This window comes from Pieris rapae, chromosome 23 (assembly GCF_905147795.1).
Source record: "Pieris rapae chromosome 23, ilPieRapa1.1, whole genome shotgun sequence".
Lineage (NCBI taxonomy): Eukaryota > Metazoa > Arthropoda > Insecta > Lepidoptera > Pieridae > Pieris > Pieris rapae.
Genome location: NC_059531.1, coordinates 2393880 through 2419713, shown reverse-complemented (window position 1 = coordinate 2419713; position 25834 = coordinate 2393880). Strand labels below are relative to the sequence as shown.

Sequence of the window (25834 nt, the reverse complement as noted above, 5' to 3'; positions counted from 1 at the left end):
CTTATATATTTGAAATACATTTTAGTGAATTCCTACAATAAATTTATACGTTTATGTACTATTATTTTTGAGGTCTTTGCTTACTTTTGCTGACAAGAAAAGGGGGGGGGGGATAAATAACAGTAAACTGCTTACGTAATATTTGTACGGCGCAGAAGAGTTGCAAGAATGACTTAAATGACTTAGAAGAATATCTTCTTCTTCTTCATGGTCTATTGTTATAACATTATTGAAAGTTGAACCTGTCTTGTGAAGCCTAGCAGAGAGACGTGGACTTGCTTCCACACAGGTCTATCCTCTATTTGCCTCAGGGACCCATAATTGTCTTAATTTGGTCAGATCAAGGTCAATGATTTTTTTTAAATTCATAGTTACGTTTGTGTTATGAATGAATTTACAAGCAAAACAAAGAAGAAAGATAAACATGCAAGGAAGAAGTGGCTGTTTGATACCTTCTTCATTGCATCTTCGTAGACATGGACAAAAGTTTTTAATTTTAAATTTATACAATACAAGCTTTTTAATTATTATAAATATTATTGTAAAATTAATATATTACTTATTTATTTATTTAATAATAAGTAATCCAACAGCTACTTGACACATATTATTATACAAAACACAAATACAATACACAAAGCCAAAACAGATTACACAGATTAAACAAAAAACAGAAAACAAGCATTAAAAGATAAAGTGTCATTTAAAAGAAAAACAAAAGAATAAAATTAAATATATTACATTGATTAAGCAATATAAACTTAATATTCTTTAAATCTAAACCTAAAAACCTTAAAAATATAATATAATAACTAAAATATATTATTATAAAGAGTCCCTTTAGGCAGGGTTCCGAAGATGCTGGCAGCGTTTCCCCTTCGAATAGCTAGTCTAATTCTTTGTCCTATGTAGCTGCTTTTAAAACCTATCTACGAATAATCAAGCGATGGTAGAAATCTGCATGTAGTTATAATACTCTTATTGTAAAATTTAACAAACGTGTATTTTTGATAATAAATTTCTTCCCTGAAAACCTAGAGAATAATATTATTAACATACGTTAAGATGAAAAATGTTAAGATTTTCCATCCATTTCTGATTTAAGTTTTTAAATCGTAGCCAAACCACAGAGCATAACCATAAACATAGAACGCAAGTAAAAGTTGCTACGTGTTTCACGTCACTGATGACGTCGCGTGCGCCCTTTTAACAATCACGATACATTACATAATACAGCTTACGAAGGCTGTGAAAGCCTGACAATTCAGCAGGCTTATTCCGTTTCTATTATACCATTTTTTTTATTAGAATATTTTTATCTTACATTCTACGGCGACAAATTACTGCGAGACGTCATAGCCTTAAACGTGCTAACGTGCTAAGTATTTTCCGCTAAGGTTATTTGTATATAACTTCTCGATTCCAGCTAACGCAAACCAGGTCCCTCTGGAGATAAGTTAAAACAGTCCGAACTGAGCTCTCAAGCCCTTCAATAGCGAGATTCCAATAAAAGAAACTGCGTCCGTACAAAGTACACATGTCAGAAGTGAAACTTCTTTTCAAATTAATAATCCCCAATAGATGTACAAGTATATGATCACTCCATGTATTTTTATATCTATATTTACACTGTTTACACACTGTATACGCATAAGATAAATAAATAAAAACTGTAATGTATGTGTATAATATAAAATTCCCCGTATTTACGAGCAACTGTTTTTGCGTATAACTAAACTCTGTCTTTGCCGATGAGTTGCCCACAGATTCAAAGTTAATGACGTGGAATAATTGATACCTGTCTATCTTATGTTCCTTAATAATCATATTTTTTTTTAAGACACACCAGTCCCCACGACTGATAAATCGAATCGTGGCTACACATACTATCAATATATTCGCGCGAAGCACATTGGCATAGCAATACAGCGTGATAATGCTTGAAGGGATAAAAGGTGTGTCCTCCAACCTATAAGATCATTGACCAGGCGAAGTACTAAGTGGCTGGCTCCAAGGTTTAGGCCGTGATGTTCTGTATACTCAAACTCAAAATAACTTTATTCATTTGAACAAGTATGATGTTAAATCTATTATAAATTTAAATTACTACTTTCAGTTCGCAAGTCAAAGGTTTACAGCAGCTAAGAAGAACTGACAATAATCTCTCCGCCACACTTTAATCGCTAAGTTTTGAGTCATACAAATTGTTTGAAGCGCATTTATTGATTAATTTACGTTTATTTAGCTTTGCATTTATTTGGTGATAATTCTCTAATTTCGCTTGGGACTTTCTTGTAACAACGAATATAATTTCCATATATGGAGTGGTTTATCTTCTGGAGCCTGGATGCATAAATTAGTTGTTTCGAGTATTATACTGAAAGTCACCATGGCAATTTGAATATTCTTGGTACTAATTGTTTTTCCTATTTCTCTATTGACGTTCATAAGTGTATATAGTAATAATTAAAAAAAATATTAGTGGCGCTACAACCTCTTTAGGTCTTGGCCTCAGATTTCTGAATCTGTTTCATAATCATTTTTAAATCTAATAGGCAAGTAGGTGATCAGCCTTCAGTGCCTGTCACACATCGACTTTTTGGGTCTAAGACATGTCGGTTTCCTCACGATGTTTTCCTTCACTGTTCGAGCAAATGTTAAACACGCACATAGAAACTCCATTGGTGCACAGCCGGGGATCGAACCTACGACCTCAGGTATGAGAGTCGAACGCTGAAGCCACTAGGCCAACACTGCTGATAGTAATAATAATAAATAAATAAAATAAAAATAAAAATAGCCTTTATTACTGATTAACCTGATACAAATATACATTAGATTTATTTCAATTTTCGGTATCAGTTTGCCTTTTGGCATAGGCCTCCCCTAGGCTTTCCCATCCATGTCTATCTGCGGCTTTTCTTTGCCATGTTGTTCCAGCTATGTTTCTAATATCGTCTTCCCATCTTGTTTTTGGCCTTCCTTTCTTTCTTTTCCCATCCCGAGGATACCATTCAGTAACATCTTTTGTCCATTTTCCCTTCTTGTTTCTTACCATATGGCCTACCCAGTTCCATTTAAGCTTTTTCACTGTGTGAGTGACATCCATAACTTTTGTCTTGCTTCTTATATTCTTAAGTTTAACTTTGTCTCTTAGCTTGAGGTTTAGGATGCTCCTCTCCATTTTGTTTTGGCACACTCTGAGTGCTCCACTCTGTTTGCTAGTGAGGGCCCAGGTTTGTGCTCCATAGGTTAAAGTTGGTAGTATGCAAGAGTTGAACAATGTAGTCTTATCTTTAAGGGGCATATGTGGATTCTTCATAACTTCCTTTAGAGACCAGAATCTTTTCCAAGCTTTATTTATTCTGATGTTAATTTCTTTTTGCATTTGATTTTCCGGTGCAATGATCTGTCCTAAATATGTATATTCATCGACATATTCTATTTGATTTGAATCTAACAGTATAGGTGTTTTTATGTTGTTTGTCATTAGTTTTGTTTTGTCTAGATTCATAGTCAGACCCACCTTTCTGCTCTCTCTGTCTAATTGCGTTAACATTGTTTTTAAGCCCTCTTGGTTTTCGCTAAGCAGAATCAAAAAGTAAAAGGTTGAATTGTGTAAGTATAAAGTTGTTACTTTAAGCTTATAACTTTATGTAATATAAATATAAATATTGTACAGGAAGCTAGGTCATAGCCCTGTTGGTTATAAATAGCAATATATTAGTTATTATATTGTTGTGAGGTTTCCAAATTAGAGTCCAGATTTTAACACATAGATTGAATGAAGGTGTATTAATCCATCTCACTTTAAAATTGATAATTACTGTGTAAAAAGCAAAAGGTTGAATTGTGTAAGTATAAAGTTGTTACTTTATGTTTATAAGTTTATGTAATATAAATGTAAATATAAAATATTGTACAGGAAGCTAGGTCATAACCCTGTTGGTTGTAAATAGCAATATGTTAGGTATTGTATTGTTGTGAGGTTTCCAAATTAGAGTCCAGATTTTTAACACACGAATTGAATGAAGTTGTATTAATCCATCTCACTTTTTAAATTGATAATAATTACTGTGTAAAAAGTAAAAGGTTGAATTGTGTAAGTATAAAGTTGTTACACCTTCAAACTTCAACTGTCTGTTTTAAACATTTGTAAACTACATAAATTGTCTAAAAGAAACCTGACTAAGCAACTGGCAGTAACAGTTATTAATGTATGAAATTAACAGGAATAGTGTAGTATTGTTACTATTAGCAAAACTGTAAAATTAAATCATTTGAAACACTATTACTTAATAAACAATATAAAAAAAAAAAAAAAAAAAAAGACGATAGAAGGATAGATATACGCAAAGTAAAACGTTTTGTTGCAACATGAATACTACAGGAATGCAAAAAGATATGGTGAGGTTATTTGAAATGATGAAACTAGAACTCCATGAACAAACCGCAACTATTACCAAGAACGTAACTGAAGGTATCATGCGCACCATAGATGAAAAATTACAACCAATTTTAGAAGAAAACAAATGCCTAAAAACTGAGATACAAAAATTGAACGAAAAGGTTAGACATTTAGAAGATAAAAATAAGAAAAATAATTTGATCTTACACGGTATTAAAGAAACAGAAAAAAATCACCAAGAATTACTTAACACAATAAAAGAAACCTTGAAAAATCTAGATATTAACATCGATAACTACGAAATAAATAACTACTATAGACTGGGAAGGAAACAAGACGAGAAAAAAGTAAGACCAATACTTATAACTTTTACGTCATTCCAAAAAAAGATAACAATATTGAAAAATAAAATGAAAATGTCTAAACATACTTATATAACTGAAGATTTTTCGAAGGAAACGATGGAATTGCGTAAAAACCTGCAAGAAAAATTAAAACAAGAAAAACAAAATGGAAAAGACGCATTCATTCGAAACAACAAAATTGTAATAAGAGAAACTTCAGATACAGAAAAAAGAAAGAGAGAAAACTCGACGTCACCTGACAACATACACTTCGGTGGCTCGAAAAAGATCATTTCTCCTCCTAAACTGCACAAAACGAACGCATTTGAGTATATGAGGGCAAGACTATCACCCACACAACAACATCAACAAGTGTCAGGAGATAACAACAAAAATATAGTAGCCCCTGCAAAACTGCAAAGAACTGACCCATTCGCATGCATGAGGTCTAGATCACATTCTTTGACTGAAACAACAAAACCAAAAGCATAGCAATCTCAAGACATCGGTAACCGGACAAAAACAACAATTACAAGCACAGAACATTTGGAAAAGGAAAATCGCCCCTACCCGGCTGGTCACCGTGGGGCAAGAGACCAATACCCCCTAGGATTGCCCCCTCCCAAAAAACACAACATACAGAAACAAGACAATACACACGAAAACAACGGAAAAGAAATAAATGTAAAAAAATATAAGAGAAATAGTATTTACATAGCAACGCTTAACACCAGGACTCTAAGAACAGACGAATCTTTACAAGAACTGGAATATGCCTTAGGTTTTATAAAGTGGGACATTGTTGGCCTAAGCGAAGTGAGGAGAATGGGAGAAAAGATTGAACAACATGAAAACTACATATTATACCATATAGGAACCACACCAGGCCTACACGGTGTCGGTTTCCTTATTAAAAAATGCTACAGTCAATACATACAGTCCTTCATTGGAATATCAGAACGAATTGCACAACTAAATATCAACTTGCCTGGGTATGCAACTGTGTCAATAATTCAAGTATATGCACCGACAGAGCTGACACCAAAAGACATAAAGGATAATTTCTACGAAGACCTGGACAGGACTCTGGCAGATGCACACAAGGCAATCATACTGATGGGAGATTTCAATGGCCAGATTGGTAAAAGATTAACAAACGAAAATAACATACTAGGCCAATTCAGCACAGGAAAAAGAAATGATAACGGACAAAGACTAATACACCTGGCACAGGCACATAACCTTAGGATATTAAATAGTTTATATAAGAAAAACAAAAATAAAAAATGGACCTGGATTTCTCCAGACGGGAACGTGAAAAATGAGATCGATTTCATATTGTCAAATAAACCTAAATTCTTCAAGGATATAACCACAATTAATAAGTTCAACTTTAACACAAATCATCGTATGGTAAGAGGAGCCATTTACCTAAATGAGATAAAAAAGAGGAGACAGTATACTAAGAAAAGAATTACACCAAGTCAAATCCCTCTCACCGTCCCAGAAAACTTGTTGACAACATTGAAAGATAATTTACTGAATAACAACAAGAGTGAAAATATTGAAGAAAAATATAATCTAATAGAAAAAGCGCTGAAAGAAATATCCAGAAAATTATATACCCTAAAAAACAAGACAGATAAAATAGGAGACGAAGCCAGACATCTACTTGAGACCAGGAAAACTTTATTAAAAAACAAGAAACAAAATAGAAAACAAATAACCCAGCTAAGTAAACAAATAAATGAAAAAATTAGGACTCACAGGAAACAAATTAGAAACAGAACTATCCAATTCCACATTGAAAAATCTGGAGGCATAAAGAAAGCTCTGAAAGAACTGAGAGAGAATACCTGTTGGATTCCATCCATCAAAAGCAAGACATCTAATAAGAAAGCAACAAAACGACCCGAAATTATGGAAATAGCAACAACATTCTATAGTAAATTATATGATGATCCAGACTACACAAATACTCAATACCCACAGGAAGAAGACGAAGAAGCTACCCTCCCAATATTAGAATCCGAAGTAAGAACCGCAATACTGTCCCAGAAAAACTACAAAGCCCCCGGAGAGGACGGAATAACAAACGAACTTTTGAAGGAATGCCTAGACTACATAATAAGTGATATTACCAATATATACAACGATATTCTGACTAAAGAAACAATACCGCAACAATGGACATCGTCAACCATCATATTGCTCCATAAGAAAGGCGACAGGGCAGAAATAAACAACTACAGACCGATCAGCCTGATCTCCAATCTATATAAGATATTTGCAAAGGTAATATTGAACAGAATTAGCTCAAAATTAGACGAAAATCAGCCGAGAGAACAGGCTGGATTCCGAAGCGACTTCTCAACAATGGATCACATTCATGTCGTCAAACAAATTATCCAAAAGAGCAATGAATACAGAAAGACATACTACTTGGCATTCGTAGATTACAGTAAGGCATTCGACTCTTTGAAACATTCACACATTTGGGACGCTCTACACTCACAAGGAGTGCAACGAAAATATATCAGGATAATAAAAAACATATACAAAGAATCAACGGCAAAAATTCAAACTGAAAGGAAAGGAGAGGCCTTTAAAATAAAAAAGGGAGTACGGCAAGGTGACCCCCTCTCACCAAAACTATTCGCATCTGTACTAGAACACATATTTCGTAAAATTAACTGGGATGAGTATGGGATAAATGTAAATGGCAAAAAGCTCAACCACCTTAGGTTCGCAGACGATAGTAATAATACACAATCACAAATAGTACATTTATGACGTATGTGAATAAATGATTTTGAATTTGAATTTATTGGAAACAACTACGTCCATTTATGTTCTTAATATTAGTTATTGTTAGATGACAATTAAGTGTAAAAACCTGGTCTATCCATATTGAAACATTGTCTATAAATTCTACTTACTATTAAATGCATAATCGAGAAAAAAACAAGACACTACGTTTACAAGAGGCACAAATAGCTGTTTTATTTTCTTAATATTAATTATTATTAAATTTTAGTATTAAACAATAATTATGTGTAAAATACCCTCCATTTTGAAACATTGTCTATAAATTAAACTAACCATGAAATCTTCAGTTCTCCGAACGCTTGATTAATATGGAAAATTCACAGAACTTATAACTCATTGGTTAGCGTGCACGTCGATGAAATTTAATATTCCGACAATAACCTAGTTATCTGTATAAAAAACAAGCTACGTTCAAGGGACGGTGAAGGCAGTACCATTTGCCCGCCCGCCCTAGCCGCACGTAAGCTCACTATAAACTTTGTACGCACGCACCTTATAATACTTTTTACTTCCGTTTTGTACATCGGCAATGATTTTTCGCCTTTATACTGTGATAGTCATTGTTTTTTTAAGTGAATCGATGTGTTGGAAACAATTGTATTTCCGAACCAATTCAACTTAAAGGGTCCTTCAAGAAAAGAGCGTACTAATTCTTAAAAGGCCGGCAACGCACTCGCGAGCCCTCTGAAATTGTGAGCGTCCATGGGCGGCGGTATCACTCGACATCAGGTGAGTCTCCTGCCCGTTTGCCCCTGTTCTATAAAAAAAAAATGATATTCGCCGGGAACCGAACCTAGGACGCGTTCTTTGTTATGTGTTACGTTAGCGAATATAACATTGTTTTCAATTATCCTTGTCGTTTAGAAAATATCCTTATTTTCCTATTTAACTGACTATATAGGTTATACCAATATTGTTATATCACTAATTATAGCTTTTAAAATATAATTTTTTTAATATGCATAATATTTTAAATTTATTGTATTTTACAGTGCAAAAGATAAATATGGCATACTGAAATGAGCCTATTCGTCGATTTACGTCATATAAAAACATCCGTAGCCAATCTATCAGAAATGGTTGACAATATATCCAAAGCGAAAGCCCGAAAACAAAGCATCGATTCTCCGTTTACCTACAGACCCTTGGGGCTTGGTGTACGTTTCTCCCAAAGCCAAGAAGACATTGAAAGCTTACCGTCCAGACTGCGAAGTCACATGTCACTACCGAATCTGGGTAAATGTGAGCCGGAGAAATCTCGTTTAGATTCCAAAATAGTGGAGATTGATAATGAAGCCTCAACTGACAAATTAAACGGCCTGATTGTTGCATCGCTGAACAAGCGACCGTTCTTCGACGACAGTGCTGATACCCATCCCATGGATTTCCTGGAGAACGTTAAGTATTACATTTCCGAACTAAATATACCAGAGGAGAAACAGTTCCCCTTCATCATATCTTGTCTAGGTGGGCTTCCACTTATGTGGCTGCGATGTTTCAAAAGCGAGTTCAAAACAGTCGAGAACTTCTACACCGCCTTCGAAGAGGAGTTCTGGGGACCAAATAGGCAAAAGGCAGTTCTGTATGATATGAAACTGGGGAAATACGATGAAAACGATACGCGAAGTATGTCTGAATATTTTTTATGTAAAGTATCCAATTACAAGCATTTGAATCCGCCAGCATCTGATTTGGAAATTGTCTACTCTCTCGCTGCTCACTTCCCTTCTGCCGTGGAGTTGGAATTGCGTTTGACTCCAAAACCAAGTCTCCGCGAAGCATATGGCCTGCTCCGTCGAAGGGAAGGGGAGGGGAATGATTTCCTCCCTAATTATTTGTATGAAATGTGCGAGGCGTTTCAACGTGGAATACGGCCGGAATCAGCTAGACGCAATGATCTTTCCCAGGATACACAACGAACTAAATGATTGATGTAATTTAAAGAACAATAAACAACAGTTTTTAGCGATGTTTTTCAGTACCTTGGGGGGGTTTTGGGATAAAAAGTTACGATGCGGGGCTGGGATTGAATTATGCGTTATTGTTAATATTATTTTCGACTTTCCGAAACTTTACACCACATATATGGCAACTTATTATAATAATGTGTTATTCTCTGCCATGTACCACCGGCTGTTTCTTTAATCTGGTCTATCCACCTTCTGTGTTCTCTTTTGCGTTTGCTGTACCTTGGGCACCAGTTAAGTAGTTTTTTGCTCCACTTTTCTGTACCTCTTGCCATGTGTCTTTAGAAAAGAATACAAGCTCCCATAAGGGAGCTACTATTCTTTTTAAATATATTTTTTTTAATTAAATATTTTTTTTTCCGCACATACAAAATATTCTCATAAATGTATTGACTTGCCAATGTCAAAATATGTAATTCCTTAAACTTCCTTCGGACTGACCGTGGGGACAACCCACAGGTCGATATTAGGTGATACCGGCGTCAGTGGACACTCACATTGCCAGAAAGCTCGCAAGTGCGTTGGCGACCTTTAACAATTGGTACGCTCTTTTCTTAAGGAACCTAAGTCGACTGCTTGTTTACCGCCTGTTCTTTACAGAATACTATTTCACCCTATATACTAATTCAAGTTTAATAAATCGATAATTTTAAAATGCGATGATACATACATACATTACATAGTCTTACTACTTACTAAAAATTTAAAAAATTAAAACAAAAAAAGTAAGAGGGAGTGGGCCTCACCCCCCAGGATTCCTAATGATGAGCAGCTTTAGAAAACTTCAGAAACGTAATGTAATACTGAACATGTTACAAAATGAAAAAAGGCTTAATGAAGAAAGTGGCCAGTACTTTTATTGTTTTTCGAAGTAATCTCCATTCCTCTCCGTTGCCTTCGATGGAACCACTGAGAAAAGCAGTGGGCTTATTCTTTCTTAGGGGTCTGTATGGCAATCATGTTATTTCCTTGACATCTTTTCTTTACCTTAGTTGGCGGATCCTCGAAAGGAAACGCCTATGAGCTGATTGTCTTTTGGTTTCGGGTTAGTAGAAATATGACCTGCTTTCATCACCTATTAAAATTTTATCTAAAATTTAGCGACAGCAGGCCATGCGAAGGTGTTCCTGGTCGTCGGTTTAAAGCATGAGGAATCCATCTGGTACAAAACTTCCTGGCGCCTAAATGTTCGTGTAATATTTTTTGAACTTGACTCATACCAATGCCTAGGCTTGCCCACATCTGCTATGGATAAGGTCACTCTCTTATCTTCTTCTATCATGCGTCGTACAGCAATTATCTTCAGTAGTCGCTGTTAAACGACGTCCCTCTCGCGAATCTCGTTAAAAGAAATTGTAAATAGTGGCACGAGATGAGGCTTTATTAAAAAATGCTAATAACAGCCTATTATACATAGCTTTGTTGTTATATTAATTTAGAGTTTTAGATTTGCCGCCATATCACAAAAACAAATGACAAATGAATGCAATATACTACATTAGGTTACCAAAGAGTTCTAAAATTAAAATTCAAAAAAGTTTTCATTAGCAATGTTTCTAACTGGCCATTTCTAAACATTTTAAGTGTTGCCAACGTATTGTAATTTTTTACAAAAACTTTGCAAATTTATCAAAGGCGAATAGATCATGTGGTTATTTATAACTTTGATACCTAATATTTTCTTATTAATATGTATAATACAAAAGTAGCTATAAAGCATTTTAACTCATAAAATAAAGAAGAGCCCATGCAGTTTTATAGCATTGTAATTACTAAGTAATGGGGAAGGCTTACGCATCGTGGCGTAAAACCACACCTACACAACCAAACATTGAAGACGCACTGTAATGATGTTACAAATATCAATATTGAAATTGTAATTAAACTTAGAAACGTGTAATTACAGATCCCTGCACGAGAGCGTAGGAAACTGGACAGAAAGCGATTGCTGGGAGGCGAAACAAAATGGCAGCCTCTGGGGTGAGCAGGTGCGAGTCTGTAGACGTCAGCCAACAGCGATGCCTCACGTTGCGGCCGCAGCACGGCTGGTTCGCTCAGCCTGCCTTTCTGCCCACTCGGGCGAACGCTGGAACTGCTCAACTATCGAACTAGCGCCGAAGTATACGCCGGATTTGCTCACAGGTATATCAATACATTAGGCAGGATCAATGAAAACCTATGGTGGTTTTCATTTCTTTGTGCCCCAATTTTTAGTTCCCCTATCTCATATTTATTTATTTATTTATTTTCCAGTAAAGTTTCCTATCTTAACAGTTACAACTAATGCGATAGAATTTCATTATATTACCCACACCAACTAACCTACATACAAACATTAAAAAATTAAACTTAAATTCCTAAATCTTATAACTAACAATATAGCAAGCAACTCTTGTGAACTCAGCCAGCGTACAAACAAATAGGTCCACCTCAATGGAAATTTTGTTAATGATCTGTATTGCTCGCGTGAGTGGCGCTTTGCTAACCAAGTTGGAATGTGCGCGCGGTACATCCAAAAGCTTAGACGTAAGCCTCAGGTTTCTACTTATCATTATTATACATTTTTATTATCTAATAAAAATGGTTAAGAGTCGAACCAACTAACAGATAGTTCAGACCTCTACCGCATTTAGCATGGAATATTCAGAGGAGTTGTTCGGATTAATATCTGCAGCTAAGTTTCATCATCGCAGTTTTTGCCGCGCATTACCACTTTGTAGAACCATCTGCTTCTTATTTCTTCGCTGTCCTCCTACAACTTATCTGCTCATAGTCAGAAGACTGATTGCACGATGCGCTCTTGAAAAAAAAAAAAAATTTCTTCGCTGTGTTGCGGTACTTAGTCGTTGAGCGAGGAAAACACCAGCTCCGAAGTCAGCAGTACTATCTACCAGGTGTCAACTTGAATCTTTAATTATAGCCTATGCACTTGACCCCAAGTCTCTAACCCAAATGGAACAAAATCGAAATTTGAGGAAATGGTAAATAAAAGATTGAAGTGAAACTTCTTTAGGCGCATGAGGGTTTATTATGAAACGTCACGAAGATGTGCAGCGTTTTTGTCGAAGAAAAGGGAGAGAGCGATTGGGTGAGAGTGAGAAAGGGAGATTAGAACTTTAGCTGGCAATTCTGTCGCAAAACGTCTTGTACAGTAAACGCAGAATTTTTATTTATTTATAATATAATTAGCAAGTATACAGTGTGAATATAAATATTTATATTCACTTGTATATACAAATACGTGGAATGATCATATACTGGTACATGATCAACTATTGAGGCTTTTACCTTAGTAATATTTAATTTACAAATAAGCTTTACTTTTGACATCTGAACTTATACGCACGCACTTTTTTCTATGTTAGCCAACGAACTCTTCTGCCCACCTACTTAATCGTAAATAATAATAATAATAGCTCAGTGGCATTACAGTGAAGACCTCAGAACAAAGTTGGTGATAATCGGTATGAACAGATATTGTCGGGGTATGACAATTTTAGTGTCGAGACTCTTAACCACCAAGCTATGTTATATATAACATATAATGTTCTCAGAAACTTTTAATCAAGTTTAGAGGCTAGACTAGCGATAGACTGAGACTACCTTTGTGGAACAAAGTTTTGTAAAAGGAAAAACAATTTTCTATTCTTTAGAAAAGAGTCGCATGTAAGTTGAATAGAATTAAGAAAGTTGCCGACTGTATTCATTACATTTAAGTTACTTTACAAGTACGATATTTGACAAAAAAATAAAAACCTTTTGTTAAACTTCATCAAATTTAACTTTATTTAACCAATTTCTGTAAAGTTGCATAAAGTAGATCATTTTTCGAAAAATTAAGTAAAATTACTTCTTCTTTGTGTGTACACTAGTACTTGCACACTTTTTTTTAATTTCTTTATTTTACAAAATAATATAATATATTCACAGTATCTTGCATACCCGCTGTGGTATGTATGTATATGTATATACTCCAAAGAACTGGGTTTCTTAGTACCTATGGGATATATGCGACGGCGAAGGCCTAGGTTATTTGCGATACCAAAGGCAAGAACCAGTCTGTTGCACAGATCCCCGTTATCCAGGACGTTGTGCCTATAAAATGCTGTCTCCGATACTATCGACATATTTGTATGTTCGCAGAGTGAATTCACAGTCGCGATATTGTGTATATTATGTGTTTTTATGTGTATGTACTTTATTATTTTTTATAAAATGTTTCTCTACATTATCGTATTGGCATAGGCTGCATAATGTGTATATTTCTGAAATAAATAAATGTATTTGTTACTTTACTACGTATTCTTATCAAACTATATAAATATTACTATAGTCCCAAATCTATTTACATAGCAAAAACAATAATTTATTCTTAACCGCTCTGGTCAAGTTGTCCGTCGACATAGGCCTCCCCCAATTTTTTCCATGACTCTCTATCCTTGGCAGAACAAATTATTAAGCTGCCCAAAGTGCGAAAGAGTGGAAAAAACAGTAATGGAGAGATTTGGAGGAGTTTGCTAACAGTTTTTTTAAGTACATAATAACAATTGTGGTCCCAATCGCATTAAAATTGTGCGATAGCTATATTTGTTCGTAATAATCCCTACTCTTGATAGTAAAGCAAGTTGTGTTTGGACGTTATGCGAACGGACGCGGACGTTTCGTTCCGCATGCTACCTTTATCGTTTTTCGGCTAATTAACTTTTAAATGTAAACGGATGTAATAAATTGTTGTTAAAGATATATCCGACAAGGCTTTTAGAATACAATTATACTATTTTGGACTATAATTTTGATGGAGATGAAGAAAAGACAGGGACCGAATGAAGTAGAGATTCGTGCTCTGTCTACTTCCTGAAAAATGCGTGAAAAATATAAATAACGCCTAGTACAACCGATTAAAACGACTTTCGAACTAAAATATATGTATATTTAGTTTTCAGTGTTGACTGGACCCCCTACTTACCTGATATTGATTTCCTGTAAATTTTTAACTATAGTGAAGTTTAGTATTAAAAACACATGTTAATTTATACATTTATTAATTTAATTTTGTTTTTTTTTTGTTTTAAAAATTCTAAATGTATTGCGACCACAAAGCGAATACCAACGGCCTACAACTTACTTTTTCATTTCATGGACCCCCAAAATTTTTTTTTCGCTGACGTAGACCCCTTACAGGTTGTCATAGACCTCTAGAGGCCGTTATAGACCACTTTGAGAATCACTGGTCAAGACTGAAAAGGTCATGGCCTGAATTTTTGAAACCCTTTGATTTAAGGAAACATTCCTTAGTTAAATGACATTTCAAATCGACAAATCAAATCAAAATGTATTTATTCAATTTAGATGCGACTAAAGGCATGCTTATGAATGTCAAAAACGTTTACAAAATTCGCGGAAGAGCAAAACTACGCCATCCGTTCGCAAGACTACCAGGAGGCCTTGTTCTGAGAAGAACGGGCAAGAAACTCAGCAAGTCTTATCCTCCCTTTACATACAATAATTCAACAGCCCATGCATAACATTGCCTGCTATTGCGTGTTCCAGGCCAATTGCTTCTCAAAATCCCTGTTTGTCGTGAATAACGTGACATCGCCTATTTGGTTGACGGTAAAAAGCCTTTTTGCTGAGGAAATAAAAGCGAATGTTGCATCGTTATTATTATCGCGCTATTCGCGATTTATTGATCTTTGAATTTGTTTGCGTGAAACGGAAAAGTTTAAAGGTAAATTAATATTCGGCTTCGTTTATACAATTTACGCTTAAAAATACATTGAAATATACAATAACACACAATATAGAAATTAAAAATCAATAGGCTCATACGCCAAAGGATGTTTACATACATACACATTACCAGTGGTGTAGCAAGTGGGGGGAGGGGGGGGGACCCACTGGTCTCTCAACTTTAGTTTTTTGTTTAGTTTAGTTTAGTTTAGTTTTTTGTAATTGTTTCTTTTTTGTAATGTTTGTTTTGTTTAAAAATTGTTACGATTGATTTTTGTATGTGCTCTAAATGAATGTCATGTTTGCCTCTAATTGCTCATCACATTCAAAATTGTATTTTGTGTTTGTTTTTACCAATGTATCAGTGTGCCGAGCGTTGGCAATCTTTATCAATAAAAAAAAAAAAAAAAAAAAAAAAACTAAGAACAATGTACAAATAAAAAAAAATCGCTAGCTTTAAAATTTCTTTTTCAGGGATTCCTCCACTAGCACTAGCACAGCTCTATGTAGAATTCGGGTATTCCCGCAAAAGAGTCTGACGCTGTCGTTGGGGATTCCCCGTCCCGTACTCGCGATCTTTTAACAAATTAATATGTCCTTTATCATATAAAATTTATTGCTTTTACTTTCGATAAACATCACCAACTTCTGCACCGGGTGCCACCCAAGGTAGATACTCCACTGCACATTACACAGTAATAACAGAAAGTATCCAAAAATTTAATATCACAAGACAGAATTTATGACTTAAAAGTGTTTAATACACGACACTCGCCGTCTGTGTCTGTCGTTTGTAACATTTATGTCTACCATAATTGTCATGTATTACAAAAATAGCATTTTATATTTAGTGAACTTTAATAAATGAACAAAAAATCCTCACATTATTTTTCAACAAAATATATATTCAGAATTATTTAGAAAACTGATAGAGAATCCGTTAGCAGTTAGCACACACATGTGTAACAAAAAACGTAGACAGTTTCAGAAAAACGTTAAATTATTTAAATGAAGCTTTTCATTCGTGGTTTCGAAACTAGCGCACTCTATCAAAGTTAAAATGTATTTATTCATATGTATAGGTAACATAATGTACACTTATGAACGTCAAAAAAAAGAGAAATATACAATAAATGAATCTAATTTTACATTTACTGCCACTTCTCAAATCAAGGGCGTAGAACGGAAGAGAAGAACTGGCAATAAACCCTCCGCCACTCTTTTTTTAATCGCCAAGTTTTTTTAAACAATGTTTGTAAGGAGCTACAACACTGCACAATTTCCATATGACATATTGAGTAATAAAGAATAATAAAATAAATTAAAAACAAGGATTTGTCCTCTATCAGCAGGAGGCATGGTGAAATAGGAGCACGCACTTACATGAGAACAACTATAACTCTGGATAGCCATGTTTTAGGTATAATCTCTTCTGCAATTTAGCATTATTCAATTATTAATGAGAACTATTTATATTGCCAAAAACGTGGAATTCGCTAATGGGAGTTACAGAATACGAGCACAGATCAGTTCGGTCTACTTACGGTTGCCAACGATACAATACGCTAAAACTAGAAAGAAAATGTTTCTCAGAGATTCGCGATACCTTTTCTAAAGATTACAATACCATTGTTCTCTTAGAATGAAAGTTTTAGAAGACTTATAGAGCAATTCTTGGCATCTCAGATAGTTTTAAACATGGATTGTTATAATATAGTTTTAGGGATTTATTTGATAATTTATTGATTAAACTTCACCACATACATTAATTCGGTTATATTCGCGAAGAATTCCAATGAGGGGTTTTTATCACATATTACCCACACATTGCCTATAAGCATAAACTTTTATTTATTTTATTTATATATTTTTTAAGCAAAAACTAAGGCATTTTCGAGGAATTCTACAAAAAATAATACTTTTATGTACTGTTATATTTTTAAGAACTTTGCTTACTTTTGCTGACAAAACGAGAGGGGGGGAGGATTTTAAATTTCTTAAGTTCGCTGGTAAGAAAATCCTGTACAAATGAATGCAAAATGGAAGATCTTTAAATACTTTCAATGCATTGTAAATGAATCACGTGTTAAGAAATGTTATTATGATATATAGGGTTAAATTGGTTTAGGAAACGCTAATAATTCGTGCATTTTTTCTTCACTTTCACACCACAGTCGAATGAGATGATTACGTATTTAATAATATTGATTGATTTTTTCTTTTCGTAAATGTGTGAACCTTTATGTACGTGGGTACCACTGAAAATGTTTAGAACTGGCCAGTTAGTGACATTGCTAATGAAAACTTTTTGAATTTCAATTTTAGAACTCTTTGGTAACCTAATATTGCATTCATTTGTCATTTGTATTTGTGAATTGGCGGCAAATCTAAAAATTCTTGATACATGTGAAAATGCACCTAACGCGAGAAAATTTTCGGTCAATTATTTATTATATTACGTATACTTGCGTTGTGGGCTTATTAAACTACAAATCTATGATAGGCTGCGATTAGCATTTCTTAATGAAGCCCCATTTCCTGCCTATGGTAAGTATAATGGTTTTTCGTTGTTCATAATTTATGTTACAGGTAAGATTACGAAACATCAAAACTTGTTAATGTCAGAAAGAACACAGAGTATTAATGCGACTGGCGACTTAACCATGAAGTTGGTTTAACAGTCTGTATAAATTTTTAATGAATATAAAAAAGGGAAGATTGTCTGTGATTTTTGGATTTGGATATTTAAGTAGAACTATCTATAAGGCTTATAACAACAACATATTGAAGCAAGGTGTTACGCATGATGGAGTGATGTCACAGATGAAGTTAAAAAAAAGTCCCTTTTAAATTCAGCTTACAAAAGCACCTAATTAGTGCAAAAGTTCACTGCGGCCAGTCCCCGCAGAAACCCTGAAAGTTTTAATTAAAATGTATTATGGTAAGCACGTCTGAAATATTCATTTATTTTCGCTCTTTACATTAATTTTTTAGTCTATATGTGTGTGTAAAAATTGCCTATCCTAGTACATTTTGAAGTAACTTCTGATAGTTAATTGCAAAATTTCGAAAGCTGTATATTAAATCGTTAATATTACAATAAATTTAATAATTAAACCCAATGTATTAATGTATCAATTTAAGTACACAAATTTTGTAAATATGTCACAATCATTCTAGATTTCAGTACATAAACTTAATATACAATTTAGTGCAAAAATCATAAAATGAAAAATGTAATGATAAATTTGCGCGCCACTGTGTGTGGCAGAATATGCGAACGACTTACGATTGTACCACCTTAACATTTTGTACCATATTCTTGCAATAAATAGATTATTATTATTATGGCAACAAATGAACACGAATCAGATACATCAAATCTCAGTACATGTACATTTCCTTTCCTAGGTGTAAGATTTGGAAACTCTTTTAAGTAAAAAATACCTGTGTCAGACTGAGTGCATGAGTGTGTGGGTGAGTGAAAGAGTGTAGTGTATTTACATCGTGGGTTTCTAACACTGCACAGGGCGTGTTCATAAGCCAGTCCTTTATTAGGGTTTTTAGGTTGTAGGTTAGGAAACGTCTATGCTTTTTTCACACAGACCCTACCTTATCCTCGCCACGCAGTGATTAAATGTCGTTTTAGGACCCGCGGTCTTTACTAAAATAACAGTCTTCCAAATGTTGACCCCGAATAAATCAAGTCGCAAATCTCTACTGACATTTCGATCTTAACGTTATCTTAAATTGGATCGATCATCCCGGATGAGTTTTGGACAAAAGAATTAATTCCACGCATGAATCAGGCGAAGGGAGTCAGTGATGCTCAAGCGATAGCCTGATTCCTATTGTCTAACTAACGTGCTGATCTTATCGTGTTTACGGATAGCTGTATTTATGTATGTTGGTTCTTTCTTATGTATTTTTCACAAATTAATTTCGCTAATAATATCCTAAACCTGCATTGCACACTAGCAACAAAGATCAATATAAAATAAATGAATAAAATAAATACTGAAAACTTGTATGAGTCGTCTTAAATCCTTTTTAAAAATGGGTATTGAAAAAAAAACAATCTGGTCACAATTATAAAAACTTTTCACATCACAAAAATTGTCCACATATTCAAATATATGCACTGCCATTGGTGGTGTAAGTAATTTACACTACAAACGTAAATAACGTATAAAGTAATTACTATAAACACCAGAACAAACAAGCAAAATTATTATTTAATTAGATCATATTGATAACTATGTCCAAACCGTCTTGTAAACCAGTTACCAAATCAAGATGGCGGGCGAGAACTGGCAAGAAACTCCGTCAATCTCTTTAGTAACCTTGTAACAGCAACCATTATGATATATTTATTACATAAGCTTTATATAACTAATTATATTTAACAATAAAAAACAATATAATATAACAGGATAGGTTACGGAATAACATAATACATAAAAATTTATCTAATAACTAACCTTAAAATTTAGTAATTAAAAAATATTATTAAAAGGATTCCCTTTAGGCAAGGTTCCGAAGATACTGGCAGCGTTCCCCCTTTGAATAGCTAGACTAATTCTTTGTGCGAGGTAGCTGCCAGCTCTTCGTTCTCCTGTGATGTCGACTAACGAAAAAAGGGAGAAGAAACTAAAAGGGAGGATAAAACTTGCTGAGTTTCTTGCCCGTTCTTCTGAGAACAAGGCCTCCTGGTAGTTTTGCGAACGGATGGCGTAGTTTTGCTCTTTCGCGAATTTTGTAAACGTTTTTGACATTAATAAGTATGCTTTAAGTCGCATCTAAATTGAATAAATAAATTTTGTTTTTTTTTTTTTTTTGATTTAACCTTTGTGATAATTCCCTAAAAAGCCTTAAGGCGCTAGGACCCCACGGACCAAGGGTCTCGACACCGAATGGGACAAAATCATATTCAGAGCCTAGACCCCTGTATTTGCAGGCTTTAGCTTTTTCAGCCGCATCACAAGCCGCACCATATTATATTTATATTTATTTTTAAAGGTACACGCGAGCAAGCGTACGTATACGCAATGTCAGCGGCCGCATTGTCGTGGAGCGTGGCACGTGCTTGCGCGTCGGGCTCGCTCGCTGCTTGCTCCTGTGCTGCCCCACCACGTGCTCCCCCACGGCCACCACGACAGGCAACCTCAGAACCCCACGCGAGGTTTAAGTGGGGTGGTTGTGGGGATAACTTTCATTGGGCAGAAAGGTACCGTACATTTAGAAACATTTGCAATAAAGCAATAAATTCGTGTTTAGAACTGACTCAAATATTTGCAATAAATTCGTGTATATTACTAACTCAAATATTTGCAATAAATTCGTGTTTAGAACTGACTCAAATACTTGCAATAAATTCGTGTATATTACTAACTCAAATATTTGCAATAAATTTGTGTTTATAACTAACTCAAATATTTGCAATAAATTCGTGTTTATAACTAACTCAAATATTTGCAATAAATTCGTGTTTATAACTAACTCAAATATTTGCAATAAATTCGTGTTTATTAACTCAAATATTTGAGTACAATATAATTCAAGAAAAATTTCTCTTAATTTCCGTAGATTCGCCAGACAGTTCCTAGATGCACACGAAATAGATATACGAGATGGAAACTATGAGGAATATGAAGAACCAACCACGACTGAATTAACAACACTGGAACCCACAACTGTCCCACCAATTGTCATACTGGTTGATGATCAACCTGCACCGCCAAACTTCACGACTATGACCCCAAAAAGGAAAGGTCGACGGGGACGAAAGCGTCTCCCGAGGTCACCCCGGAGGGGCAGGCCAACTCGGAAACGATTCAGAGAAAGGTAAATATAGAAGTGAAGTATGAAGTACTTCCGAACCAATTCGACCAGGGTCCTTCAAGAAAAGAGCGTACCAATTCTTCAAAGGCCGGCAACAAACTCGCGAACCCTCTGGCATTGAGAGTGTCCATGGGCGGCGGTATCACTTAACATCAGGTGAGCCTTCTGCCCGTTTGCCCCCTGAAAAAAAAAATGATTGTAGTAAGACAATTTAGCTTAGGCCTTCAGCGTGCGATTCTTCCCATCCCATCCCTGGTTGAGGACTGTTAAACTTTTACATGTGCGCATTTTTAAATTATAATAATTATTTTATATAATATTATAATATAAAAATACTTTAATCATTATAACCTTTCTTCTCTCACATATTATGTATAGAAGAAATAAAGATTATTATCATTATTATTATATTATTATTATTAGTTAAGACTCGCTCGTATCAAGAGCTCGGTAACCAAGACGGCGTGTGTCAGACTCAGAAGGGTCAAGATGCTACTGGACCTGGAAACAAATGAATCAAATACATCAAATCTTAATCAAATCAAATCAAATCAAAATTCATTTATTCAGTCCAGATGCGACCTAAGGCATGCATGTCAAAAACGTTTACAAAATTCGCGAAAGAGCAAAACTACGCCATCCGTTCGCAAGACTACCAGGAGGTCTTGTTCTTGTTTGTCTTAGGCCCAGACTGTAAGATTTAGGCACTTTTTGGAACTTAGTGGAACCGGCTGTCCCCTGATATATTTTCCAATTCGACTTAGGTTCTTTTAAGAAAAGAGGGTAGCATTTTTTAAATCCGGCAACGCAGTTGCAAGATTTCTGGCAGTGTGTGTCCAGGCGGTATCACTCGACATCGAATGAGCCTCCTGCCTTGTTTAATAAAAAAAATATGATATAGGTTTTTAAAATATCAAATAGTGAATCTTTGTAGAAAGGAAAGAAAAGATGTTTAATTCAAACAAAATTATTAACGGATGATAAAAGGACGACAATAAGAGAAAGACTTTTTAACAATGTTTACATATAAATATAAACAAGTATTAAATTATATAAGTTATTTTTATATTCTTGTGTCGTATGTTTGAATTTTTATGAATAAAGGTATATTATTATTATTATGCCTAATAACTGTTAACTTTACCTCAGGATCCATTCATGATCCTGGTACCTCTTGCACTCGGGCCTAAGTCGAGTAGACAGTTTTTTGAAGAGTAGAAATTTGCGGGCTATTCTTGCTGTATATAATGTAACGGATTTTTGAAAGATAAATAGACAGGTTAAAACAATCGTATCGTATAATTATTTATCTTGTGTCGCATGTGTTTATATTTTTATGAATATATTATTATTATGTTTCGTAACTGTTAAATTTAGCTCAGGATCGATCCATGATTCTAGTACCCGGGTATATCTTACCGTATTTAATTATGTCGTATAGAAAAAAATGCTTTTTGAAGGATGTATTTCGGAAGGTCTAAAAAAATCTAAATTTGATTGATTCGTTCTGTAGTGGACAAAACTATTGATAGTTTGTTAAGGGCAAAGAGTTTCTGGGTTTTTTATTAGTATAGATAACATTATGATACATTTTCAGATATGAATATGACGATAGAGGCTTCAGACATCGCAATATAGAATATCGTATGGCTGCAGACGACCCTCGCTTCGACCCTCAAGTGGATTTGCAAACTCGGCTCGAACGTTTACGACCGCTTATAGCTTCTGCAAATTTGATGAACGTACGCTTTGGCAGGAAAGTACGTACTTCATGAACGTTATTTACACTAGAAATTGCGTGGTCATTTAATATAGAAAATAGTTTATTTTGATTTAAGTTTTTGCATATGTTTTATTGGTGCTTCCTTTGTGTAGTGGTTTTTGAGTCTAAGACATCTACAGTGTAATCGGCAGTCTGTGTCATCTCTTTAAATTTGAAAAATTTTCTCTCGTTAGGTTTATTTTCACGTGTAATAAGAGTTTTAGATTTGGCGCCAATTCACAAAAACAAACGACAAATGAATATACATTAGGTTACCATAGAGTTCTAAAATTGATTTTCAAAAAAAGTTTTTATTAGCAATGTTTCTAACTGGCCAGTTCTAAGCATTTTAGAGAGTAAAGTAGAAAGCAGAGTAAATGGACTAAAGTCCTTTGCCTTTCCCATTAGGGATAAATTGAAAAAAAAAAGAGTAAATGGCCACGCACGTGCGCGGTTTTTAAATTACCGGGCTATGCACCCTTGTGTTAATGACATCTTGCCTCTACTTAATTAATATAATTATTTATCCAGACAGTATCAAATAGTATGCGCACGAAATGCACCTGTCATGGCGTCTCAGGGTCGTGTTCGGTGCGAACATGTTGGCGATCCTTAGCACCATTACAAAGGACAGCCTCTGAATTGGCAAGGGAGGCTGCGCGGGCTGGGCCTCTGAGGGCCACAAGACGCGCTGCTAGGGCGAAGCCCCGGCTGCGATATGTCACACCAAGTCCAGACTATTGCGAACCTGATACCGCTGCTGGATCCTTGGGAACCCATGGCAGGTAAGATATAGGCTTTGACATATTCAGATAACCGTCAGTATTGATTGATTCCTACAAGTATAACTATGTAACTGTACCACTCCCATGCTATATCCCATGATCACCTAGTCTTCTGTGGAGGCCTTGATAAGTACACAGACAAAATTAAACCATCAAAGTGACTTATTTGTCTTATGAATAGATTCATAAGACAAATAAGAATTTGTCTTATGAATCTATTAGACCAAAAGTGCTCTTATTTCTGATAAGCTCGGCTTCACACGCAAAAAAAGCAGAAGAAAATGTTTATATCGTCGATAAGTGCACACGGCACAAGCATGATGCTTATAATTAATAAGTTTACAAAGATAAATATGTATTACTAAAGGATTACAAAAAAGAGATAACGCGATTGAATCTCTTGACTGTTTTTCCAGACTCCGACCATAAACATTGTTTTAATGTCAACATTTGGGAACTGGCAGTAAATGTAAAATTATTAGAAGCATTTAATATGACTTTTTTGACGTTTATAAGTGTACATTATGAATTGTGAACTGTGTTACCTATATGAATAAACGATTTTGACTTAAGACGGGGTAAATTTCAGGGGAAAAGCAAGGCATATATACAACCATCTCAGGATAACCATTATATCACAAACACCTACGCATATTATTTATGTATTTATTAATCTTTTTTGCATTACATATTTGATACATATACATTCAGATAACATATATTATCGGGGCAACGGGGCAACAAGCAATCTTGAGCTATTCTAGTGCGAAAAAAAAAATTGAGTGTAAAGTGAAAATTAAAAAGCATACTTTTGTTAATTTTATATCAAACGAAGCCATTTAATACTACAAATCTGTTCTGTTAGCTTCTAAAATTTAAACTCTGTTTTTGTAATCCTTTAATAATATTTATCTTTGTAAACTTAATAATTATAAGCATCATGTTTCTGCCGTCCGCACTATTATCGACGCCATACTTCGGTATAAACTTTATAACTTATTTCTTTCTTGTATTTTGTTTTTGTTGTGTGTTGTCTGTTGGCCACTTTTAACGTAAATACTACTACCCTCCTCAAAGAGTTCAAGCAAAGAGTTTCTTCAGCTAAGTCATTTCAAATCGAATAATATACAATAACATTTACAGGCAATGCAATATCAGCCTCGGCACCGGACCTGGTGGCTGTGGAAGGTTGTGTTGTGGTCGTGGAAGAAAGGCGCTCCGTCACAGTCGACTTGAACGCTGTCATTGTCGTTACCATTGGTGCTGTCGAGTTGACTGCCAACTATGTCGTGTCACCAGCGAAGAGCATTATTGTAACTAAAACATTCCAATCAAAATACAGCGAGGAAATACGATTTTACTTTTATTATAAAAGGCAGACAACATTAAACATGTCTCCATTAGCGTCAATCACACAAATACAGGTTTTACAAGTAGCGGCACGAAACTCTAGCGCTGACCATTATTGCGCAGAAGTTAAAAATAAGGTACCTGAGGGGGGCTAGCGGAATGAAGAGCGTCGATTGGCTCTCCAGTCGCCTTCTGGCCCCCGCCCCACAGTACACATGCGCAGCAATCCCCTCCACGTATCGGCCAGCGCTAGACTTACGTGCCTATAATAGTAGCTTCTTTAATACTGGTAGGTGCTCTTAATAAGTGGTACATTCAGACTTAGTAATCCCGTATCATTCATTTAAAAATAGGCTTGCAGATGTCATGTTAGTAATCAAGATGTTTATTTATTTATATATACATTCTAAAACAATGTGTATGCCTAAAAAGTACAAGAAAATGTGACAACACAAATTTAACACACTTACACATCAATTACATTAGAACATAAGCAATATATCAAAGGAACTAATGAAACGGCCACAAAATAAACTAAAATAAAACAAAATACAAATTATTAATAATATAAATAATAACTAAAACTAAAAAAATAAAAAAACAGTAATAAGCAAACAAAAGTCATAAGAACATTAATTTATTTATTTGTAATTGTTGAAAAACATATTATGGTCTAAATAATACTACATAGGTACCATTAGTAACTATGTATTAATAAAATTATTATCCTATACGAATCACATGTACCCATAAACAAGGCTTACAATTGAATAGTTTTTTTCTACTGAAAGTTAATACAAAACCACTTATATACTATT

The 25834-nt window shown here is 34.7% G+C and overlaps 2 protein-coding genes across 2 annotated transcripts in view; both read left to right on the top strand.

Annotated features, from left to right (window-relative positions):
* The window catches only part of LOC110995501 (protein Wnt-11-like), a 41537-nt gene extending 16011 nt beyond the window's left edge, over window positions 1-25526 (top strand). The window contains exons 2-7 of the mRNA XM_022262695.2: window positions 11455-11690; window positions 20298-20505; window positions 20865-21122; window positions 22717-22879; window positions 23413-23666; window positions 24810-25526. Of these exons, the coding sequence (XP_022118387.2) occupies window positions 11455-11690; window positions 20298-20505; window positions 20865-21122; window positions 22717-22879; window positions 23413-23666; window positions 24810-24987 (1297 nt within the window). The 3' untranslated portion in view covers window positions 24988-25526. The remainder of the gene's footprint in view (window positions 1-11454; window positions 11691-20297; window positions 20506-20864; window positions 21123-22716; window positions 22880-23412; window positions 23667-24809) is intronic.
* Window positions 8580-9519, top strand: LOC123690269. The gene has a single exon (XM_045633478.1). The coding sequence runs from the start codon at window positions 8601-8603 to the stop codon at window positions 9507-9509; it is 909 nt and encodes a 302-aa protein (XP_045489434.1). The 5' UTR covers window positions 8580-8600; the 3' UTR covers window positions 9510-9519.
* Window positions 25527-25834: the final 308 nt, after the last annotated feature.